The sequence below is a fragment of the Alosa sapidissima genome, chromosome 5 (genome assembly GCF_018492685.1).
Source record: "Alosa sapidissima isolate fAloSap1 chromosome 5, fAloSap1.pri, whole genome shotgun sequence".
NCBI lineage: Eukaryota > Metazoa > Chordata > Actinopteri > Clupeiformes > Clupeidae > Alosa > Alosa sapidissima.
In genome coordinates, this window is record NC_055961.1 from 22,759,453 (window position 1) to 22,778,535 (window position 19,083).

At 40.8% G+C, this 19,083-nt stretch overlaps 1 protein-coding gene across 2 annotated transcripts in view; it reads right to left on the minus strand.

Annotated features, from left to right (window-relative positions):
* Positions 1–8,081: 8,081 nt before the first annotated feature.
* Positions 8,082–19,083, minus strand: part of jakmip2 (janus kinase and microtubule interacting protein 2) — a 43,295-nt gene continuing 32,293 nt past the window's right edge. Inside the window, exons 15-22 of one of the 2 annotated variants that reach the window (XM_042093162.1) lie at positions 18,723–18,776; positions 18,536–18,601; positions 18,342–18,410; positions 15,303–15,380; positions 13,685–13,888; positions 11,435–11,500; positions 10,683–10,744; positions 8,962–9,045 (exon numbers count right to left, since the gene is read on the minus strand). In XM_042093162.1, the coding sequence (XP_041949096.1) occupies positions 10,694–10,744; positions 11,435–11,500; positions 13,685–13,888; positions 15,303–15,380; positions 18,342–18,410; positions 18,536–18,601; positions 18,723–18,776 (588 nt within the window). In that variant the 3' untranslated portion in view covers positions 8,962–9,045; positions 10,683–10,693. Of the gene's footprint in view, positions 9,046–10,682; positions 10,745–11,434; positions 11,501–13,684; positions 13,889–15,302; positions 15,381–18,341; positions 18,411–18,535; positions 18,602–18,722; positions 18,777–19,083 lie in introns of both variants that reach the window. The other variant, XM_042093161.1, reaches the window with a different exon arrangement.

Here is a 19,083-nt window from a genome sequence, read left to right on the forward strand (position 1 = left end):
ATTTACAGAGATGAAGACCAAAGACCTTACAATAAACGATGTACTCATGGGTGAGTACATCGGTGCACATGGGTGCATACTGTTTGGCTCTCAGATACTGCAGAGACTTACATTCACCATTTCTATTGTATCAATAAAAACCTGAGATGGAAGTGAAGGAGTTTTTCATAAAGTTTTAAACGGTTTATGGTAAGCTATTTTTTTCATTATGTGTCAGACTTTTTAATTATTCATTACACAGCTGCTTACAGTACATTACTGGCATGTCAGCAGTTTTAGAAATTTGGATTGGGGTATGGATTTGGGATTATAAAAAACATAATGTAGTGCAACACATATGGAGGATAGAAATGAAAATATTTTACCACAGGCTGTATCAATCAATCTTGTGTTTCAAGAAGAGAGTTTTTCCAATGGATTATCAAGACCAAATGGTTTAATGACTTATACTGTATGTATGACTGCATCATTTGTTATCAGATTATTTTGTGGTTTGTCTACATTGTTAAGTTGTTTCTAGTCATATGTGTTTATTGTGTAATGACCACTAAACATAGAAAAGGATGCGTCGGTTCAACAGTGGTTGACAGTTACTTAATTGATATTTCAGTCTTAATTAATAAAAAAACAGAGCCATTCGCGGTAAAATGAGGACACTGCAGTAGCTTAAACTACTATCTTCATTATTGAAATAGATCTATTATTGAGGTGTCGGACTAATTTTGGACAAATGATTTATTCATGTTAACCTACTCCATTGTGCCACTTCAGTCCATAATGTAATCAATCACTCAAACAGCATTAATCTGCCCCACCGATACCTTGGCAGCCTGGCCGTGCTTGCCTGCAACTTCCTGTTCTCCCTCAGACATTCCCTATTTACACTGTCGCCTTAGATTTGGAAAATGCTCTCAAGCCAATGTAACAGTCAATGACACTGCGCTTTTGTGCACACCCCAACCCTGAAGCTATGTTATTCACTTGTTCAGCACCCACCCTGTATTATACAGAACTCACCAATGTCTAGAGGGACATGATTGCCCTCTATTGGCAGCATCTTGGTGGTACAAGTTGACATATGGAACCAATGCCCAATTCGTTTTTTTTTGCTGTAGAGTCCAAATAGATTGCATTGCAATTCCTCAAGGCTCCTCATGTGATGCTATACTAACATGTTCACTTTTCACTTAGATAGTTAACGTAATATGGTAAAATCTAAAATATACAAACAATTCAATATAAATAGAGACAAGTACGGTGGTTTTAGGTACTAAAGCCCCTCTCTGGCCACATTAGGGATATTACACGATACAAAAAAGAAAGACAGAAATGGGCGATGTGAGCAGAAAAGGGTTTGTGCAAGTTCGGTGATGTGTGGCTTTCAAGGTTACAGTTATATGGGGGTTATACTGTACATCTGGATGTCTACATGATGGGGGAATTGCAAAGTCTGGTTTACACCAGACCACTTCTTAAATCTCAATTCAGATTGAGAGGTTGTATGCAAAGGTTTCATTGACTTACAACTGAAATTAAACTTAAATTGGTGCATTTGATTCTTACCAAATTGTTTCAGAAGTGCAGCAAGCAAGTCTTTATTGTAAACTTTCAAATGCAGTGGTTTACTCACTTCCAAAAAAACAATACACATCCATATCCATACCCTATCTATCGCCACCAGCGCAGCCATTGGCTGTGTTGAATGCACTGCTCTATCTGTCATCATATAAAGACCGCCCCATGCCGGTTTCGTCTGGGTTCTCCTAGGCTATTACACTGTAGATGCATCCTACAAGTAAACCTTTACGTCCAATGACAAACATGCAGTTACAGCTATGGCTAACCATAGAGCTTGCAGGCAACAGTTGTTGGTGTAGCTGCAGGTGTGTGTTCTCAAAATGGCTGTCTATGTCCTTGTGCTTGTCCCATCAGTTTGCAAACAAGGATGTTTTGCTGTTGTTTGCGTGCCACAAGGAGCAGCCAGATAATCATGGCTGTGTGTCAGTTGTTGTGCGCTCCAGTACGGCACACACAATCATACTGAGGTTGGGGCCTGGAGCCCTGTAGAGGACAGACTCCATTGTCACACCAAGACATTTCCAAATGAAAACACAAACAGATGATTAGCCTCCATCTGCATTCTGATGAGTGGTGCTTACAGCCTGGAGCCTGGATTTAACAATGTGCTCTCATTTGTCTGGGAGCTCGACCAATTCCTATACAGAAAACTCCATTCTGCTTTGTTAGTGCAGTCTACCTCTCAGGTATGCTGATGAGAACCGCAGTGAAGCACTTTTGGAAATAAAGTACTGGCCATATTAACATAGCATTATTCAGCAACAATTGGTGTGCTGTGGAACACCCACCAATGTAATTACTTCCCACCAACGTAATAAACCACCAGTGTAATAAAAATTGGCACAAAATCAGTACGTTTTAAACGTAATAATCCTACCAACGTAATAATTTCCCACCAACGTAATAACTGTTGCCTACTGCCAACGTAATAACCCAATTTCCCACCAACGTAATAATTATTATGTTTGCAGGAAGTTATTATGTTGGTGAGAAGGTTAAAAAAATATTACATTAACTTCCCACCAATGTAATAAATCACTGATTTAGTGATATTATATCTGTTTTTATCAGTTGTAAGGGTATAGTTTTTAATAATTGTCACCATCTAAACCATCTCATGACCATAAAACCTTATACCCCCCATCCTTTACTTATACCTCAACTTCTTATTCATCACCTTTACTAGGAGCCAAGCAAAGCTACATGGACACCCCTTGTGATCTTTTGTTATTATTTCATTTAAATAAATGTCAGAATTGCAGTCTGTGGCAGCCCTAGAACCATATAGCAAATTATTTTTAAATGTAGTATATTTATAGGGACAGGTCCCAGACTCTTCATGCAAAGTTGATTTGTCATCCATTGTGTTTTTGCCTTACACAACACCTTTAGTGGGGGCCAAGCAGTTTACTGCATAGGATATCATTGTCTTTCTACCTTTAGTTATTTTCATCATCGTTTTACTGGGGGCCAAGCAGAACCCATTGTGTTTCTGCCTTCTCTTACTAGGGGCCAAGAAGTAAAGCTACAGTGTTTCTACTCTACTGACTTATGTTTTGTTAATAAATCGAGGTGTCCCAATATACAGAATTAATGGACAAGACGGAGCAGATCTTCTTGACTTTAAGCAGATAGGTAATTTACCCCCAGAGTTTGAAAGGCTAGATGATGGACATTAAGTAGAGAGGGTGAAGGGAATAGGGGGATAGCCTCCGGATTTCTTTTTGTGAGGGTCACCAAGTACCGCTAATAACTGACGCTATACAATGTCCAAGTGGCAAGTTACAGGAACATAAAAAAGAAGCCATTTTCACCTCATGATAAGTTGTGATTGTTGGTAGATGAAATGCTGAGATGGTGGCAGTCAGCTACAGTGCTTTGAATGGCAGGCACTGAAAAGAAGTTGCTGCAGTGGTCTTTGACCGCGCTAACAAAGTGGCGGTCATATAGGTTTAGTCAGAGGTTTTTTTTCTTACGGATTTTTTCCCCTTAAATGAATGAATTTCTGTCAACGATTTCGGGGACACTTTGATCCGTTGCCCACCCGCTGCATCGGGCCCCCCAATAGGAGGTAGGCCCGACACAGTTTTCTGTGAATTTTCTGATTTTCTTAACATGTATTCTTTTGTATTCCTGATGTGAGGCACCCACTGATGTGAATGTCAGCCTAAAAGGTACCATGCAAAATAGTTGCCATTACACAAGTGCAAAAAGATTATGTTGCCAGCCTCCATTCACCATGTCATGAAGAACAATAAATAGGATTTAGCAATAAAATTAAACAGTATTGCCTCAGTACCTACTGTATGCTTGCCCTGTGAGGAAGTAGTGTTGTCTTTTGAGACCCACCTTAATAATAACGGACTAGTAGGCCTACTGTCACCTACAACACACAATGCTAAGCTAGACATGAATCATTCACATGGTCAGCCAGTGCCTCATTAAAACCACAAAATACAAAAGTTAATGTATCAGCAGTGCTTGTTGGCAGGCTGGGTATTTTGCGCTATTTGCTTCTATGGTAACAAACCTCTTTAAGCCTGTCAGAGTTTACTAATCTTTTTTTATTTATATTATTTTGGCTTTTATGCCTTTATTGCGGACAGGACAGTGGAGAATGACAGGAAGTGAGTGGGAGAGAGAGAGTCGGGGTGGGATCCGGAGAAGAGGAGTAAATTTGTCATTATGGATTAATTTAAACTTGCATATGTTGATTGATTTTAATACACATACTATTCTGTCATGCACTTCCTTAATTCTCCAAATGTATCTGGTTCACAGGAGATATTGATCTTGTGGTATAATAATCTTGACCAATACAGACAATGAATTTAAATGCACTTGACATTTTTTATGCTTTGTATTGGCTAAAAAGATAGTGTAATAACCAGTGATTTTAGAGGATAAGTTTTAGAACGCTAGAATCTAAAATTGCCCTTTGCTGAAATTCTATGATTGTTTTCATAGAAGTAATTACTCAATAATTTCCGGTGTGCTAGTGAAATCAGAGGTCAACACAATTGTTATGTTAATCTAATTAATATCTCACCACATTAGGCCTACAATAAACAACCATTGATAAATTCACAATGTATTTATTTAAAAGCCTTTGAAAACAGACCATGCCAAACATAATGCCCTTGGCATGTCTGAGCAGGGGTGTGCTGGTTCGGGGGGTGGGGGGGTTAGGAAGATTCCCAAGAGAGCCCCCCGATAATACTATATTATCAGGGAGCCAAGAATTATTGTCTGTCATAGGGCCCAAATTATCTAGCAGCGCCCCTGTGTCTGAGACTGACCTCTCCTTCCCCGCACAAAGTGGACTCTACAGCTACAGACTCCCCTTTAATCTCACGATTGTGGCCTGTGGCAAATCCAATCCATGTCTGGATTCTCTTTCCTAGCACAAAAGAACAGAACAGAATATGTAGTATAGTGGCATTAGTGCTGGCCTGCCTTTTGTCTTCCCACAGGATAGCAAACGTAACAAAGAGTACATCACGTCTGAAAAAAAGTGCCTCAACATTCTGAGTCTGTAATTATTTGTGCGCATTTATGTGGAATTACAAGTGGCTCTGGAAACAAAGTCCAAACAGAATGAGGCTACAGCCATTAATGTAGTACCATTGGATTAAACATACTTTAATCATTACTAGGCCACTAGATGGCAGCAGCCATCCCCTGTGTTAGGCTGAATTTTTAATTTGACTCACTCCATCTGCCCACCTAATCATGTAATTAGGTAAGTATTTTCGCCATCATTCCCATGTAGCAGTTTGACATTTTCTTATCTTTCATGCCATGTCATGCTATGCCTTTCCAGGTCGGTGCTGTTTATTTTGCCTTTTAAAGCAAGTTATTCAAGAGGCATGGCATCTGTAACTTATAGACATTTAAGCACAGCAACACTTTATACGCTTTTGACAAACTGATAAAACTGGCCATGGCAGCAACAAACATTTTGTTGAATGTTTTTAAAAGCACATAACGCCACATAATAATTCTAATCATTCCATCATTTCCGTTTTGCTATTTGATTCTTTCCTGTCTTGGCTTTGTAATGGCATCTTCATGTTATCCAGTGGCCATCGCTTTGTCACCATCACCCAGGTCCAATCCGCCGCCTGTCCCGTCCTTGCCTATTCCCGAGTCCGATCCGGATGCCATTCCCGAGCCCAGTCCGAGTCGGGAACGCAGTCCCAAGTCCAGTTTGGATAACTGTCCTACTCTGCTGCCAGGCAGCAACATCTCTGGTCAGCCCTGTCGCCCGGCCATCCTCCTGAGCTGCCCCGATGGTCTGGCCTGCATTCCAGCCATCCTCTCAAGCCACCCAAATGTTCTGGCCGCGAACGACCAGAACTACCCAGAGGGTCTGTCCACCCCAGACACTACGACAGGTTGCCCCCTTGATGGGCCTCACCTCCAGACCCCCCAGGAGAGAAAGGGGGTAATTAGAGCAATAGGGCCCAGAGTAATAGAGGTGGAGTTGGGATGGGAGGAACGGCAGGGTGTAAAGGGGCAAGGGAAAACGCTTTCGTTGCTTACCACAGTGAACACACCTGAGGTTCATGAAGTTGACCAGCTCAGGCTTTCATCACGTATGGCCATTCCACACAGGCCAAAACCACTCCGGTCTGATCTCGGAAAGGGGGTAGAATGGTAGGGCCTAGAATTAGGGATATGGAGAGTGGAAGGCACTGCACAATACCCCAAAATTTGGAGATTTCGCATGGATACGTCAAACTTTGACCCATGTACAATCCGTGTTGGACATCGCAGACCACGGCTGATGTAAAAACGTCATATCTGGAGCTGTCTGATCTCTGGATTGGGACCACTTTAAATCTGGAATTAATATATTTTTCCTACATGGCTGATGCTGTATTTTGAATAGCTTGTATGTCACTAACAACATACAATATGTAAACAGCATTAAAAGAACACTGTGAAGCATGATCAGAATTAAGACTTTATGATTAAATTTATTTATGCATCCACTTCTCTATGTGTGTGTGTGTGTGTGTGTGTGTGTGTGTGTGTGTGTGTGTTCAAGGATTCCACATTTCAGTGTCCAGTTCAGTTCTGTACTCTGGGTTCCATGGTTCAGTGTTGATTATGAATATAACCTGGAATTTAAAAGATGTTAGTCATTTTGCAAACTGTTATCCCGTTAAAAAAGTGTCTGACAGAATATAGTATCTCTGACACTATTTCAGCCAATCAACATGCTGCTTCAGAAGCAAGGATAGGGAGGGAAGTTATTTGATTGGCTGCTGAGTTAAAATATCAACAATCTTTCACCTCCATCACAAACTAATGACTATCCCATTAAATGCACTTCATGTGCACCTCACAAACAGACATTTGATTTGATTTCCTCAATTTGTATTACTACTAATTGAAATGAAATTGTGGATATATACACCTGGAATTCTTCCTGCATTAAAGATAAAAACTTGAGTTGACTGATAATTAATTTGCAGATATCTGCCATGAGATATTTTATTAGTTATTTTAATTATTGATGAAACCGTGGAATTTGGTGATGGCAATGTATGACTAATCAAAATTAAATTATGGATGCCTTCTATTTTAATTATGACCTCTCAAATTTAAATTGTCGATATTTTGGATATAACTGAAATTAGAATTGTTAGTAAAACTACACTATAGTGAGTAAAGGTCATTGTATTGTAGGATAAAACAGCTCGCCATATTGCTAAGGGACGGCATTAATGGACGAGGAGTTGTAAAGTATTGCTATGGGGTAGCAACACTGTGGGGAATGTCTTGACAGAAGTCAGAGAGAGAAATGTCTGTTGCATCCAAGATTGCTGGGGTGTAAAAGTTAACAAATCAAGTCAGGTCATGCCTGTAGAGTGTAGAGGTATTTGTAAAGTGTTTGTGTCAGGTTAGTTTGCTGAACCTAAAAAGACAACATACAAAGCCCAGACGTATTTACAAGACGGGACTGAGCTTTAAAGGGGCTTGAGCATTCAGTACAAACCAATCAGAGGAACCTCTAATGGCAGGCTACAGAACATTTCTTCATCTGTAACAAGTAGAAGTGTGTGTGTGTGTGTGTGTGTGTGTGTGTGTGTGTGTGTGTGTGTGTGTGTGTGTGTGTGTGTGTGTGTGTGTGTGTGGGGGGGGGGGGGGGGGATTAAGGAAGGAGAAGCATTGAGTTGGGCCATTACGGCCCGTAGAGGAACTGGGGAAGAAAAGTTTGCAGCTGTCACCACAATAAATAGGGCAATTTATACTGTAGACGGGTATAAACTGCTTTGCAATTCTATTGTTCAAGCTGCAGACAGAAGATCAGTACTCACAGAAATAAAGGCAAATAGAGGAAGATTTCAGACAACATGTACATATCAACAAACATAATTACATGTAATTTATATATGTATACATATATATATAAATTACAAACCAATTGAGAGGGTATAAGTCTCAAATATTGAAATATTTCTACGCAATGAATTCCTGGGGTTGTCTTTAAAAAAAAAAAAAAAAAAACATCCATCAGATCTATTTGATTTCTTTAAAAAATAAAAGGACATGGGTGGTTCTCTGAAGCACCCTGTAGGCTCGGACTGGGGGTGGTCTGGTTGGTGGGTGTAGAGTTTGTTGTCCGACCACCCCTCTCCACCCCCCTGTCCCATCTGGCATGCTTCCCTGGCAGGCTGAGAGGCCTCCGCTCTGTCCTGTCTCTGGGGATGAAATGGGTGGTGGGTCGGAGGACCTGAGTCTGAGAGGGGCCCCTGGACATTATTAGGGCTGGAGGGGTTGCATCTGCGTCTGTATGTGTCTTTTCCTCTATTTAGGGAGAGAGAGAGTGCATGGGAGAAATCTGAGTAGAAGAGAGAGAAAGGAAGGGAGCAAGAAAGAAAGGAAGAAGAAGAAAGAAAGAATAAAGGAGAAAGAGAGAGAGAGGATCCAGTGTATTGGTCTGGTTGTGTATAACCTTCAACCTCTTTTCAGGTGGCAATGGTGTTCCCCTGCATGGCAGAGACTTTGGTTTCTGACTCTGTGTGAGCATTTGTGTGTGTGGTCATGTGTGTTTGTGTATGTGTTTGTGTGTGTGTGTGTGTGTGTGTGTGTGTGTGTGTGTGTGTGTGTGTGTGTGCGTGCCTGTCTGTCTGTCTGTCTGTCTGTATGTCTATAAATATCAAACAGAGAGTGAGATAGAGAAAAAGAAAGAGGTTGAGAGGCTTCAAGCTGAAGGTCTGTTTCCAATAATTCCACAGTAGTTGCAGAAAGCTCCCAGGAGGAGCTAAGTCCAGCACAGTCACACAGTGGAATCTCGGAGAAGGGTCCCAAATAAAAAATCTCAGAGGGTCCAGACTGAGTCCATTTGAACATACGCCACCTCCATCCACACACAATATTAAGAGTCATGAGTAAGGCCTGGGTCTTCACCGGGGAGATGCTGCTGCAGACATGATCTACGGGATGCCTGTTTGACTGTGAAAAGAAAAGACCTGGTGTAAGTTCTACCGGACAGTCAAAACACAAGACAACACATCCAATGATGCACAAATGTGTCTATGTGTCAACATGCATGAATGAGCAAAGCTGATGTCATCAAGTGATGCGGTGTTCATCTAGCCTAGTTTCACCACACCCATACACCCCTTTCACCAAAATAGTTCCATTATCAGCATCATAGTTGGCCCCACAAGGCTTCCGTTTTAACATTCCATATGTTATCTTAATGCAGAGGAAGTAGATTGGCAACCAAATAGAACGTTCAAGCATTGTTTTTGTTTTGATTGTTGAAAGGGTCTATAGGCCAGCATCAGTAAAAACTCTCAACCTCGCAAGCCAACGGAGAGTTGCTAGACTACCCTCGCTAGGGTGCGTCTAGATTTCTAGGCTAGGAACCACAGCGGAATGTTTCCAATCGTAGAATCCTAATGGGCGTAAACTTAACCTTAACTTTCAAATCATTGGACCAGCCTAACCAATCGGAATGATCAGGGATTTCTAACATTACTTTGTACTTCAACACTAACCTTTTCAAACTGATAATAAACTGGCAGTTTTGGCAGTAAAGACACAATGTCTTTACATTTGCAATGTAGCCGGCTGCAATTCTTTGGTGGCTGCTGGCATCGCTACTACCGTTTCACTGCTTCATCTAGCTCTGCCACAGCCCCTTTTCATTTCAAAACTGTAACATCATCTCATCAGGTCACTGATTGGTTTACTATCCCAGCATCTGACGGAAACGACAACGAAACGTTGATAGGAAGAGCATTTCTAGACTGATATCTCAGTGGGAAAATGAACTGAGATGGCGGTGGGTGGAGTCAGACTAGTGTTCATCCACTAATCGGGAGATGAGCGGAGAGTAAGCAGACCACACAACTGCGCCAACATGAGTGTGTCGCACTCCACTTCCAGTGTTACTCAAATTCTCTTTAGGTTTGTCTCTGAAGAAGACGCATTGACGTCGAAACGTCATTTTGCACTAACAAAATTCACTAAAAGTTTGTGTGCTCCGGTCCCGCTCCCTGGTCCTAGATAGACCGTGGGTCTCCTTATTGACTGCTGCGTCCTGTTCCGTGAGCACTAACCAGGCTGAAGCGCAAGTGACCCCCTGCTACCTCTATTGTTTTAAATAGAACCCCACACACCCGAGCCAAACCCTTTCACTGCCATCGTGCTGATTGCCATTCATTTTCATTTTTGTTGGTGCTGCTCAATAAAATCCATTGTTCATTGAATGCTTGTCATTTTAAGATTTCGGCGATGGTGTGCGGGGCCAAGTGACAGAATTGGCGCACTCACTCATGTCGGCAGCGGAGCATGGTCCACTTAAACTTAATGATGGTGTGTTTGTAATGTGGTGATGCAACAACGATGAAATGTCAGACACCAACTGTCATGATAACTAATAACAGGACAGGGCATCTGCTATTACATATTTATGAACTGGTTTTCTTGGTCCTATGAGACAGGGTTCAAGTCAAGTGTTCATACATTCATAGCTAGTCAGATTACTGAAAGAGTGAAAGACCAGTGACACAAAAGAACAGATAGAGTGGTGATACAGTTTAGATGTTCAGGAGATGTTTAGAGCGCATCTCAGAACTTACCTGAGCAGACATCAAGGCCAAAGGATAAAGGCAAGAGAAAAGAATAAAAACAAAAATAAAAACTGAAGAGAAAGAGGAAGCAGAAGAAGGTAAACAGAGATGGAAAGACAGATGAGAGAAAACAAGGAGGGGAAATAACACAGATGTGTTACACATTTGAAAGAGACACAGATATTACACATAATTAGTTAGGGGAAGAATAGTTTGAAGCAGTCATTAGCAGTGATACATTATTATTCCCTATTTACTTGAAATACGTTGTGTTTTAAAGGAGAAATCCGGCAAGTTTTTGAGCTAGGTAAAACCGCTTTTTTTTTTCCGTACCGACAGTTTTTGGTGACCTCGAGAAATGGAGATCTATGTGAAAACTTGCTGGACTGCTCCTTTAATTCTAACAAACATTGGAATTTGATCAGTATATTCTCATAGTGGAGAGATGAGGTTGAATTACATCACATAAACAATTAGAAAGCTAATCTATTCTTTTCTATTTCAGAATTCTATTGCAGAAAGTAGTTCAAATGCAGTTAGTTATGTAAAGTATTTTTAATGGTTTAAGGCAATATGGCGATCCTTATTCTTCCTATGGCAAATCTAGGCAAATTCCTAGGAGTGCTCATTGCTGCTATCAAGTGATCTTCACTGACTGGGAGTGAGTTCTTTGACAGTAATACCACTACTAACACTTCCCACTTCCTTCTACAGAAAGGAAGGATGCAGCAGGTGAGACCACTATCACTCCACCTTCTTACCTTTTCCTCAAGGTCTTTGATCTGTCTCCTCTGGATGTCTGTTTTATCCTCCAGATCACGTATCCTCTGTGAAAATTAGAGACATGGTATGCAACCTCAACTTGTCCATTGGCATGCATGTATTTACATGTTCGACTCCTCCTAGCACCCAAAGCGCATTACATTTGCTTTACATGCTTCACATTCACCCATTCACACACACACACACACTCACACACCGATGTAGAATGCATAGTTTCTTAATCATGACCATAATCATGATATTCATAAATAGTTAAGAAATAATGCAAGGATCAACATCTCTGGTAAGGTTAAAATAGCACACTTATGAAGATCATAACAAGGGCTGTCAAACGATAAAAAAAAGTAATTAATGTCACATTTTGAAATATGGAACAGTAATAGAACAGCACAGCACTTGTTTTCACTTACAGTTTACAGTAGCTCGCACACAGTGCACCACTGTCCATCTAACTCAAATGTATGATCCAATTAGCAATTAGGAAGTAATGTTCAGTGCAGTTGCAGCAAAATTTCAGCTCTGTCTATTGCAAATGACAGAGCTGTCATTCATCTTTTAGGGTATAGGGGTATACGTGTTTTGATAAACCGATTGCATATTCACTTGCAACTATATTAAACTAGGATATTCAGTGAATTTCGCTAGTTTTGACAGGATACTTTTGGAAATATCCTTAAAAGTTTGGGCATGATGGGAGAGAGAGAGGCTGGCGGCTGCATGACAGGTTTCGCGTCTTCCGTTATGGGACGTCAGCCCTCCACAAAGGAGGTAGGTAAACAAAATGCGCTAGTTGTGTTAATATCTTTTAAAGCGCTGTGTATTTCAAAATGAATTGCTGCGATTAGCGTAATAAAACCGCAACTAACAGCCGCGGTTTATACATTGATTTTGCAAAATGTCTTCAGCTATGAGGTTAATACACAGGGGCAGTTAATATGGTATTAACATGGTTTTGTTTTTTTTAAACTAGCATAAAACACTGTTCTGCTGTTTATACACAATGCGGGTAATACACAGGAAATTACCGTAACTGTAATTTTGACAGCCCTAATCATAACACATCATAAAATGTGAAATAGTCAGACTGCTGAGGTTTAGGTAATCAATTTAGGTGATCAAATCCATATTAGTGGATTAACTGATTCTCTCAAACCGCCTACTTGCACACTTCAAATACTTAGTTTAAGAATTTAGTGCAGATATTGGGACAAAACTAACCATCAAAAAGTGGACCCTATGGAAGTAAGCACTCAGTGCACACTAGCAGTGTCCTGACAGAAGTATGCGGTTTGAGACACAACCACACTCTCTCTCTCCTCTGTGTGACTCAGACACAATGGGTGAGTTAGGACGCCCTCTGTTGACAAATTAAAGAACTGCAATATTTGAGCATCAGATTTTTTTTACACCAGTGTATCTAGCTTACAGCAGGGCTGCCTCATTATTACTTTCAGCTATTGTTTGAGTGTAGCATAGGAGTTTTTTTGGAACACAGTGCCTATTATAAAGTCACCTGACCATTAAGTAGCCAACATTAGTCGTGCTTGTCTTCAATCATACATGCTAGTCACTCTCCACAGTGATGGAATTGTGTATGTTTGTTTCGGTGACCTGGTTACCTAGCTACTGACTAGCTATTTAAAGCCATGGCGTACTGTAGCTTTAATGGAGAAAAGGTTTGGCATGGTAAGACTGGCCTGCTTGTGAGCCTACCAGTGCCTCTATGTTTCAGCCTTAGAACACCAGTTGGGATTTCCTTTGCGTTTGGGTCTGTTTTTGTTGGTTTTTGTTTTGGAGTTTTCCCCCACATTTTGTGAACACTGGAGATATGAGATTCACATGTGGGCTGGTCGTCCTGAGGAAACGACATCCAAGCACGAGTCCAGGACTTGGAGGTAAGCTGGTGTCCTTTTCCATTCCATCCACTATTAGTTTGCTCCTGAATTCCACGTTATCGCACACACCTAGGTTAGGGACTTGGGTCTGGGCAACACATTATGTCCCTAGACTTGTTGTAAGCTTGATGCCGGGCCTAACATAGTGCAGTGTCAGCAGGCTTCAACTTATATTTCTTTCGAATGAATATTCTTTCAATATGGATATTCCATAAACCGCATTTCTGAATACTGAAGTGTCATGGCGACCCCCCATGTTTAGCTCAGCTCATACAGAGTGAATACATGTCTGAGAGTGTGTTGGTCTATGTGTGCCTATGTGTGTGTGTATACCTGATGTGCCTGGTGCAGCAGCTCCATGCGTTCCTGCAGCACCTGGCAGTCATACTCTCGGCTCTTGCGGAGCATCTGCCTGCGGAGCTTTTCCACGGCCGTGCGCAGCTCGTCCTTCTGCGTGTCCGTCAGTGGCTCGCCGTACTTGATCACCTTGTCCTGCTGCAGGGCATTGTACAGGGTGGCCTCCAGCTCCTGGATTTGCTTTGGGAGACAGGAACAGACAGGCAGGGTCAGCAGCACACACACACACACACACATAGGCACACTGCACACACACGCACACCTGAGTACATCCACTGCACACACACGCACACCTGAGTACATCCACTGCCCACACATACACACACAGACACATGCGTACTGTACACACACATATGCACAAACACACAAATGAAAGATATATTGGACGGCACAGGATTCGGTGAGCAGAAGTTAATGCAGGTCAGGCAGAAAGCGTTACTACTCGAAGTGCAATTACCTTCTGCTACCCAAATGGCATGAAGTCCATTATCTCACTTATACCAATGTTGTAACACTTGAGCTGTGTTCATTTCTACATTTCGATAGTTAAAACTGTCTTGTTTGTAAAACTACTTTCTGCCACACATCGACTTATTTACAGGACAAACTGCCATTAGAAATACTAAATGGATAGTTGCAGCTAAAGCCCTGTCATTATAGTTCTGTCTCACTAGTTGCCAAGCTAGCATATCCGACTATTCTGTTGAGCCTTAGTATTGCAAAATTGCTGTTGTCCTCAGTCCAAATACAGTGTATTTGGCTGAAAGTCATCTCGGTCATGTTACAATGTTGCTACGCTCTGAAGGCCTGTTGCAATGTGAAAGTTAAAGTTTAGCGAATTGATATACGGATAAAAAAAACGGAACTGCTTCATAGGCTATATTAATGTTACAAACAAATAATCTCTGTGTTAAAATCCAGCAGTTTTGAGCTAAGGCTTTTATCTCCGGTCAAACCATTACAGTCATTGAATGGCTTTGAAAGAGTAATCCATGTATTTATCACATTCAGGCTAGATTACTGTAACTACATTGGGGTAAGCAAGGCCTCTCTCTCGCCTGTAATTTGTCCAAAATGCTGCAGGTTGTCCTTTAACTGGTACCCATAAGCATGAGCACATCTTCCTCATTCTAGCCTCCCTTCACGGGCCCCCGGTACATTATAGGACTAACTTCAAGATCTTACTGTTAACTTTTGTATCAAGGCCAAACCCCTCATATCTGTTACAAAGCTATACCTCAGCAAGATCCCTCAGATCCTCAGATCAATTTCTGTTGATTGTCCCCAAATATTAAGGATTATTGTATTTGTATATTATATATATATATATATATATATATATATATATATATATATATATATATATATATATATATATATATATATATATATATTTGTATATTATTGTATACATTGATATTGTATTTTTTTTCAACTGTAGCCTTATGCAAACACACAAACACACACACACAGACACACAAAACCCCCCACTATATTTAATCGAATTCCAGTGTACCCCAAATCATCACTGAAGGGTTGAACATCCAGATAAAGAAGTGATATAAAGAGTGTATGGGGAAATGCACTGGTATACCATGTAAGCTTGGTCCAGAGCCTGCTTTCGGTAATCCAGCTCCTCTTCAAGGTAACCTTTCTGCTTGCAGAACATTTCCTAGGAAAGAACATCATTGTAAGTAAAAGCACAGCTACCCACTTCCCCCCCAACCCTATGGCAAACACTATGTCATGCCTCAAATGTCACCATTCCCAGCAAAACTATATGTTATTCATGGACAGGTTTGCAAATTATTAGCAAGACACAACCCAGCCGCTGTGCATACAGTGTGTGTTTATTCTACAACACATAACCCATTTACATATGTTAAAGACTGATTCCTTCTTTCTCATTTCAGGAATCAGGATCTACTGTATCTGACCTGGTCGGCTCTTTGTACAGTGCTGCAGCTGACACATCTTTATCAAGAATATGCCCACCCCCAAGTACTCAGAATTGGTTCAGTACCCTTATGGTGGTCAGAAAGGACTGTAGTTTGAATTTGCATACTGAGGCTGTGATTGGTGGACTGTAGATCCAAAGCCATGAAACTGACTGCTTATATTTCGCTCATGATATGTCTTGTAAAACATAGTACACATCGTACTGACATGTTAACAAGGTTAAAATAACTTGATTTTCTCTGAAGGTGGTCTCTAATGCAATGCTTGGTTGTTAGTAGGGAAACCTAAATAGTAGCAGTCTGGCAGAAGAACTGATCACCATCAAGCCCTCTTTTTCCCTGTGGAAAATGGACATATACACTGTAGGTTCAAAAGGTTACTGCGCCTTTGGAGTCTAACCCTTTGGAGTCAACAACAATAAGCTGTGAGGCTTTTCCTCACACTTTTCAAAAGTTTGCACATTTCAGACATTGAGGTTTGCAACAGCATCCGTAGGACAGCATAAAGACTCATCCTCTTATAGGTTCTACTAACATGGTACTTAGTTTACATTCATATGATCCTTAGTTTCAGTTTTTATAAACAGTGCATTCAAAACTTGAGGCTGTCAGGGTAACTTTAACATAAATGCCCACCCCCTTTCCAGCAAATAAATGTCTTATTTGACCATTTCTGAAAGAATTGTGAATCAGAATAAATCCTGTGCGTATTTCTTATTGTTCCTGGCTCTAGCACTCGGACCACCTAGAGCCAGGAAGCAAAGTGAGGTGTGAGAAACACTACATTTGTAGAATCAGTATGAGGCCAGGCCTCTGAGAAACATCCCAAGCAATGGGGAGTTCTAATTTAAAGAACAATAAAAGGTGACCAGACATTTACAGTGTTGGAGGGTCAGCCCTTCCACCTATACATCTTCAAACAGAGGTATAACAAGAGGCCACGTCCCCAGCCCCCTTTTGTTTGTAACATACTTAGGTCAAGGATATTCCCGTTTCATTAGAGATACGAGTTAATCCTCTTGGTGAAGCTTGTGTCTCTCCCTTAATGCGCATCATTAAAAGAATAAAGCCCGTTTCCTGATTGACCATCATCCTGACTGATTTTCCAGATAACTGTGGTACTAGGAATATTACCATTAAATCTTTCAATTTTTTTTCCACCATTTTAGAAGAATTTCAAGGTTCAAATTCATGTTAAAAAAAGGTGGATGGAAACCCAGCTATAGATATGAGTACAAAAATAAGGGAGAGAACATTTTATACCAAAGGCCATTCTGCCTATCAGACATAAACAAATAAAACAGTCAGTCAGAGGTTTTCCATTCAACACCTTTGCATACAGTATGTTAGGTGCATTCATGAAAAAATGGAAGTGCAAGTGTCTGTGCATTTCTACCTGCTGTGTCATGAAAATCTCTCTCCTAATCAAAGAGGCAGTTATGTGGGTGCAGTGCATTCAAAACTTAACCACTTTGATCTCAATAGAATTGCCTGAAATTGCACTGTGCCTATTTACAAGGGCATTGTTCCCACCTCTTTTGGGGCCTAGTATCAAATGTTGGACCTCTATAGAAAGCTGAGAACCTGTAGTTTTCGTAGGAAACAGTCGAAATAACTTTGTGATGTACTCACACAGAGTTACAGAGACTAGAATATACTTTTTTCTTTCTGCCGGATTACAAGCATCTCTGAACTGACCACATTTCAGCCCTCTAGGTCACTTGATATCCCTTAGAAACACAACTGAGCCCTAGCACCAGGTCTTGTGAAGCTGTGTGCAAAAGTAGATCAATATAGAATGAAAATATGAGTGCTTTAGACCATTATTTGCCAAGGTATGCTCATGCATTTTGTAAAATGCCTATGGAAACTCCCCATAGGATTTTTTGTGCATACTGACAATCAAATGCTTACTGCACATGAACCCCTTTGTGTAGAAGCATAATCCTGGTCTCAAATGAAAGGTAACACTTTGAGGTTTCTTCTGGATTATTTAGATTGTATGTCAGGTGTTCTGATATAGACTGACTACACACAATATGGAATAATTACAAAAAAAGTCTCTATTTTTGCATTTACTTTGTTAGTTCAATGAGTGTGTATGAGATAGACTATACATCTGTACAACTAATATTAGATAATACAACATGAAGATTCAATTTCTATGGATTCTTGTGAATATTTCAGTACCCAATATGCTGCATCTACTGTACTTATTGTGCTGCAGCTGCACTGCAGCCAGAAGTCAGGGTAGCACCAAAAGCGGGGGAGGGGGGCATTTTGGATCAAATTTAATTGAGACATAATAAGATTAATCTGAGAATGTAAAGCACTATACAGATTGTACATGAAAAAAGTCATTTTTGGATTCCCAAGAGCCAATGAGCCTTTGAAATGGTGTATAACATTACTATGCTACATAGCAATATGGTGCATACAATTGATTTAGAATGTTGGGGGGGAGGTGTGTGTGTGTGTGTGTGGGGGGGGGGGTACTGAAAATTATTAAGGTGGTTCAGGTAGTCCATTATCTCTACCTACCGTTTGTGAATATTCCACAATGCCTGAAATAATGCTTCATTCATCGGCCTGCCATTCTGGGCAGTAAGTGCAGTAAGTGGGCCACACTGAACTGAGTCAGTGAGTTTTAGAGACAACCCCAGAGCATGACTCACCATCTCCAGCTCCAAGTCCATCATTTTCTGGTGTAGTGCTGCCTCCGTTCCCTCAATCTGCTGTATCCACTAGGGGGCGACAGAGATTTAGTGTGAGAGAGGTTACAGTATGTGCTGATTGTCAGTAGTCTTACTCAATCTGTATGTTACACTTTAGACATAAACCCCCCCCCCCCCCTCACTCACTCACTCACCTTTTCAGCAAGAGAAAGCACCGTGCTTGCTTGAATAATGGCTACTTGCTCTTCATTTCGTAAGTTCTGAAAAGAACACACAAAAAACAATGCTAGAAAAACAATGGTAAAAAAAAACGTATTTATTAAATATAAAGTGAAAGAAACACAACTGTATGAAATATACTGCAGTAATGTTCTGATTTACCCCATTGTCTCCCAGTATGTCTAGAAGTTTAATGAGATCAGGTATACACACATCCTGAAAAAGAAAAGAAGGACTTGAATCATGACCTGACAGACTGCGGATTAATAGCAATGCTTTCCGGAACATCTTTTTCGGGGATAGATGTTCACCTATAAATCTGAATTCAGCACACACAGCACATTCTCTTGAAAAGAACTGACCACATCACTCCCCTACTTTAGCACCTGCACTGGCTTCCAGTGAGTCACAGAATTGACTTTGAAGCACTACTGCTTGTTCATAAATCATTAAATGGGAGATGACATAACTAGCGATCAGACATACTTCAGCAGTTCAGGCATTCCAGATCTCTCAGGTCACA